The sequence below is a fragment of the Belonocnema kinseyi genome, chromosome 10 (assembly GCF_010883055.1).
Source record: "Belonocnema kinseyi isolate 2016_QV_RU_SX_M_011 chromosome 10, B_treatae_v1, whole genome shotgun sequence".
Taxonomy (NCBI): Eukaryota; Metazoa; Arthropoda; class Insecta; order Hymenoptera; family Cynipidae; genus Belonocnema; species Belonocnema kinseyi.
In genome coordinates this window covers 5,571,815-5,578,327 of record NC_046666.1, presented here as the reverse complement: position 1 = coordinate 5,578,327, position 6,513 = coordinate 5,571,815, and the positions used below count along the sequence as shown (strand labels likewise).

At 22.7% G+C, this 6,513-nt stretch overlaps 1 protein-coding gene across 1 annotated transcript in view; it reads right to left on the bottom strand.

Moving 5' to 3' along the window:
• The window catches only part of LOC117181783 (receptor-binding cancer antigen expressed on SiSo cells), a 14,587-nt gene extending 8,459 nt beyond the window's left edge, over positions 1-6,128 (bottom strand). The window contains exon 1 of the mRNA XM_033374752.1: positions 5,716-6,128. Coding sequence (XP_033230643.1) covers positions 5,716-5,880 — 165 coding nt within the window. The 5' untranslated portion in view covers positions 5,881-6,128. The remainder of the gene's footprint in view (positions 1-5,715) is intronic.
• Between the last annotated feature and the right edge of the window lie 385 nt (positions 6,129-6,513).

Sequence of the window (6,513 nt, the reverse complement as noted above, 5' to 3'; positions counted from 1 at the left end):
TCTTAAAAATTCTAGAAAATACCAATTTTTCAGAAAAAATTGACATTTTTAATTTTGATTGGAAAAAAATTAATTTGAAACAAGAGAAAAGCGAATTTGTCAACAAAATAGTCAAATTTACAACTAAAAGAGATTAATTTTGAACCAGATATTTTTTTAGCCAACAAAGGAAGAAAAAAATGTTCGTCCAGATCGTTGAACTGTTAAACCAAAAAACGAATTTTCTGTCGAAAATGTTTATATTAAACATTGCTAAAAATTCAACTACTTGCTTGAGAATTCATTTTTTAGCTATAAATTTGATTATTTTGTTGAGAAATTTTATTTGCTCTTGTTCAAAATTTATTTCTTTTTACTGAAAATTGAAAATTGATATTTCTGGAATTTGTAAGAATAACATTTTATTTTTTTATACATCTGGGAAAATTTATCATTTATAAATTTAGAAAGAACCATTGTGAGAACCATTATTCCCATTGTACCAATTCCTTAAAAGTAACAATAAAAAAAATTAAATCATTTTTTTGTTGTTTAAAAAATTCATTTCTTTGGTTTAAAACTGAACTATTTTGTTGAAAAATTCTCTTTTTCCTTATTCAAAATTATGATTTTATTAAGGAAAATTAAAAATGTCAATTTTTTCTTAATAATTGATATTTTATCGAATTTATATGAATACAATTTTATTCTTCTAGGTTTGGGAAAACTTATAATTGATAAATTTAGGAAGAACCTAATAAATATATCTTCCAGAATTTTTCAATTATTTTCTAGAAGAAAAATAGAAGAAAAAATTTGTTTAAAAATTCATCTCTTTGAGCTGTAATTTTGTCTATTTTGTTAAAAAAGTCGCTTTGCTCTTATTCAAAATTAATTTCTTTGTACTGAAAATTAAAAATTCATATTTTTAGAATTTGTAAGAATACAAAATTCATGTATTTTGTTGAGAATTTGTATTTTTTGGTAGAAAATAAATCTTTTTGGTTTAAATATCAACTATCACATTTTTTTTGAAAATTTAATTCTTTTGATCTATTTTGATAAATATTAGTTTTTTTTTATTTAAAAACATTTTGTTAATTGAGATTGTATTTTATCGATTTTTGGTAGCAAACTAATCTTCTTGGACTCAAACATCATTTTGCTGTTGTTAAAAAATCGAATATTTTGTTTCAAATTAACATTTCTTTTAAAAAATCGCCATTTAAAAAAAAATTAACATATATGTTTAAAAATGCAACTGTTTTACAGAAAATCCGTTTTTTGACTAAAAAATATTTGATTCAAAACTCATCTCTTTTAGTCGTAAATTTAAATATTTCGTTGAAAAATTCGCTTTTTTCTTGTTTAAAATTAATTTTGTTTTAATGAAAATTGAAAATGTCAATTTTTTCTTAAAAATTGATATATTCTAGAATTTTTAAAAATAAAATTGTGTTTTTTTACGCCTGCAAAAATTTATAATTTATAAATTTAGGAAGGACCTAATAAATACGACATCTTCCAGAAATTTATAAATTATGTTCTAGAAGAAAATTAAACTATTGAATTCAAAATTTATATACAATTAACATATTTGTCGAAAATATAACTGCTTTACAGAAAACTCACTTTTTGGCTTAAAAATTTAAAGACCGGGATGAACTTTTTTTCCCCTCTTTTGACTAAAAGCTTAACTATTTGGTTAAAAATTCGCTTTTATCTTGTTTAGAATTAATTTCTTTTTGCTGAAAATTAAAAATGTGCTTTTTTTCTTTAAAAACTGATATTTTCTAGAATTTATAATATAACAATTTTATTTTTTTTACGTCTGGGAAAATTTACAATTTAGAAATTTACAGGGTGGTTCGAAAACATTTTTCACAGCCAATGAAATTAAAAAATTAAACTATATTCTAAACATTTGTCGAAATAAAGTAATAAACAATAAACAACACATTAAAGCATTCAAATTGGAACCCTTGAATTCCAAACTTTTAAAATTAAAATTAAAAATCTTTTTAATTAAAAAATTGTGTATTCAAATGCTCAAAAATTGACACGTGCCAAATGTAAGGTAGTAACACTTTTCAATTAAACAATGTTGAATGAAATGAAAATAAACTGGAAATTTTCGAACTTTTATAAATTATAAAGTTTAAAGATTCAGATTAAGTTCCAAAAATATAAATCCACGATAAAATTTTAAATTCTCTAAATTAAAGAATCAAGCAATGAATTTTAAAAAAATTCAAAATTATATTATTTTTAATAATTCTAAGCTAGACACATTAAAAATTGAAAAGTAATTTTTTTAACTTAACATTTCTGTAATTAGAAGTTAAATTATTTTTATTTTTAATAGTCTAGGCATCCTTCAAAAGCTTTAAAATTTTATTTCAAAATCTTAAGAAATCTAGAGGTTTAAAATTTTTCCAAATTCTAAATAATTTTTGAATTTTTTTTCGGAAATTTTAAATATATTTCAAATTTAATTGCATTTTTTCTATAACTTTTAGCAAAGTCTGAAAATTAAAAAAGATTTATTTGAACTTATAAATAATAGTATAACAAATTAATAGAAATAATATATTAATAAATTTATTTATTAAATTTAATATAAAAAATAATATAAAGAAAGACCTGAAACTCTGAATAAGAAATATATTATTGATAAATCATGAAAAATTTTATTTCCAAATAAAATGATCGGAATAAATGATTTTTTAATTTATATTTTTATCAAGACATTCGGATGGAAACAGTAACAATCTGGAAATTCTCAAATTTTGAACGGATCTAGAATTGTTTGGTCAAATCAATTATTGTTCAGATTTCTATCCTTAGAGTACAGATCCATTTTAAAAATTATTTTTTTATTTATATTTACAGTTAATAAAATGGAATTGTTTTTTATCAAAAAATGTCAACTTCAAATACTTTTAATTTTTACTTGTTTAAATCTTCGAAACTGCACTCTATTTATTTTAAAAAACTGTTAAAATCGAACTTGGGCAGATTTTTCTTCCGAAAATTCGTAAAATTCCTGGTTTCCCGGTCTGGTAGCCACACTGCTTTTTTATAACAAAATTTTCGATTTTAAAAACTTCTAATTAAACATTTCTAAAATGGAAAATTATTAAAGTGAAATATTTTCGAATTAAGCATTCTAAACTAAAAGATATAATAATTTATAAAAATCACAATTTGAAAAATTATTTAAAAACGGTTGAAATCAAAGTTGCACAAAATTTTTATTGTAAAAATTTGGTAAAATTTCCGGTCAAAAATAAATTCACTGTCATTTCCCGGTTTTTCCCGGTCTCATAAAATACCCGGTTTTCCAGGTTTCCCGGTCCAGCGGCCACCCGGAATTTAGAAAGAACCTGATAAATACATCTTCCAGAAATTTATAAATTATTTTCTAGAAGAAAATTCAACCATTTGTTTTTAAAATTCATGTATTTTGTTTAAATATTGTCGCTTTTGGTAGAAAATGAATCTTTTTGGTTGAAATATCAACCACCACATTTATCGTTTGAAATGTAATTATTTTATTATAAATTAAACTATTTGGTTGAAAATTGATCGATTTTCATAAATATTAGTTTTTTTTTTGTTTAAAATAAATTTTTTTTGGTCTGAAACATCATTTTGCTGTTGTTACAAATTCAATTATTTGTTTTAAAAATTAACGTTTATTTTAAAACTTCGTCTTTTTTGTCAAAAAATTAACATATTTGTTGAAAATATAACTATTTCCAGAAAATTCGAATTTTGTCTTAAAAGTTTTACGATCTGGATGAACTTTTTTTTCTTTCTTTTTTGACCAAAAAAAAAAACGATTTGGTTAAAAATTCATCCCTTTGGTTGAAAACTATTTTGAAAACTATTTTGTTGAAAAAATCGCTTTTCTCTTGCTAAAAATTAATTTTTTTTTCATTGAAATTTAAAAATGTCAATTTTTTCTTGAAAATTGCTATTTTTTGGAATTCATAAAAATAAAATTTTATTTTTTTAGGTCTGGGAGAATAAATAATTGATAAATTTCGGAAGAACCTAATAAATACGACATCTTCCAAAAGTTTATTAATTATTTTCTAGAAGAAAATTCAACTATTGGATTCAAAATTCATGTATTTTGTTAAAAATTTGTCTTTTTGGTAGAAAATTAATCTTTTTAGTTAAAATATCAAACTTGTTTTTTTTTTTCGTTTAAAATAAACTTTTTTAATAGAGATTGTAATTTTTCGATTTTTGGTAGCAAATTAATCTTCTTGGTCTGAAAAATCATTTTGTTTTTGTTACAGATTCAACTATTCGGTTTAAAATTAAAATTTCTTTTAAAAATTCATTTTTTTGGTAGAAATTTGTTTTGCTTTTGTTAAATAAAAATTCAAAATATTTAGTTAAAAATTAATTTTTTTAGATGTATATTTGACTATATTGTTAAAAAATGATTTTTTTTTGTTCAAAATTATATTTTTTACTGAAAATTCAAAAATTTCCATTTTCGCTTGAAAATTGATATTTTTCAATTAAAAATTCGCTTGCTTGGAAATGTAACTGTTTTTTTGACAATGTTTTTTTTTTAACTGGAAGATCAAATACTCAGTTATAAACTTATTTTATTGTTTGGAAAATGTACCATTTTTTTATGTAATTTTTTTACTGAAAGTTTAAGTTTCCCATTTTTGATTGAAAATTTATCTTTTTTCCTAATTCCACCATTGGTTTAAAAATTATATAAATATTGTTGCGATTTGGTTTTTTTTTGTAGAAAATTTACATTTTTTATTAAAATTCATATTTTTGTGTTGAAAAATAAACTGATTGGCAGAAAATTCCTTTTTTTTGCCTTGAAAGTTTAACAATCTGGATGAACTTTTTTTCATTTTTGACTAAAAAATACATTATTTGGTTAAAAATTAATTTTTTGTAAAGAAAAATCATTATATTAGTTGAACATTTATCTTTTTGGTTGTAAATTTTACTATGTTTTTCAACAAAAAATGTTTTACTGAAAAATCCAAATTTTCCGTTTTTGCTTGAAAGTTGATATTTTTCAGTTGAAAATTTGTTGTTTTTTTAGAAAATTAATCTTCTTGATTGAAAAAATAATTTTTTAAATTAATATTCTTCGTAGAAATTTCATTTTTTTAAATATCAAATTTTTTTGTAAACTCAACTATTCGTTTTTGTAGTAAAAGATCAACTATTTGAATAAACATTAATTTTTCGTTTGGAAAACTTATAATTTTATTTGAAGAATCATAACAAAATTCAACAATCGCATTGAAAATTGCATGTACTTTGTTGCAAATTTGTCTCTTTTTTTTTGTAGAAAATTAATCTTCTTAGTTGAAAATTCGTTTTTTGTTTTTCGATTACATTTTTTGTTTGTTTATTAACAATTCAACTATTTGGTCCTTTTGGATTGAAAATTCTTCATTTTTCGTGAAAAAAAGTCCTGGTTATATCAATTAAAATGTTGAAAATTTAACTATTTTGTTAAAAGTCATATATTTGGTTTAAAACGCAATAGTTTTACTTGGAATGTTACGAATTTAAAGCGATTCAAAATGAATCATAAAAGAGGTGCTTTTTTGTGATTGGAAAAATTTTAGGCCCTGATACTATAAATTTTTACTTGATAATAATAATAATAATAATAATAATAATAATAATAAATACTAACATAACTAATGTAAAATATAAGAAAATTGGTCCACTTACTCCACGATTGTTGGTTAGGTTAGGAACGACTCCAATCGCAGAAAGAGGAATCGAGTCACACGAAGATCTTCTTCTTCTTCGAAAACAACACATAGCACGTCTAAAAGCGCCCACAATAACTAGAATTAAGGCTTTCAGCCTGTTTATTAAAAATTCCACAGCCATTTCGCTCTATTGACAAGCAATCGAACCTCTTGTTTACTGCCACGACAGGTTTAAAATTGATATGATATTACACAACTTGAATGCTCTTTCCAAGCGACATTCACTTTCAGGACACTAACATGTTGTGAGGCAACATCTCTTTATGTTATTTTTATCTGCACGTAAAAAGAAATGTTTATTTAGAGCAGTTAAACGAGAAAACCTAACCTCAAAATACACTCGGCGATAGTCCGGTGATAAGATGTCATATTGTTCATATGTGCCCTTTCAGGAATTGATGCTTATTGAAAGTTTCGGTCGAAAGGGTCGAAAGTTTCAATGAAAAGTTTCAAAGTAAGTGAAACTTATGAAATTTAAGTATTAGATGTTTCAGGCTGTGACGTCATCTAGAAAGATGGCCGCACGCTGAGGGTCAAACTGTAGGGGAGTTTACCAGCCGCTAGGTAGCGCTTTAACATAATCTCTTTTGTTGAAAATTTAACTATTTTGATCAAAATTTGCTTGTTCTTTTTGTTGAAAATTAACTTTTTGGCTTAAAAACTCATTTTTTTATTGAAAAATATTTTTTTTGCTTATAAAGTTGACTATTTTTTTTCTAAATTCGTTTTTAATTTTCTTGAAAATTTATCTTTT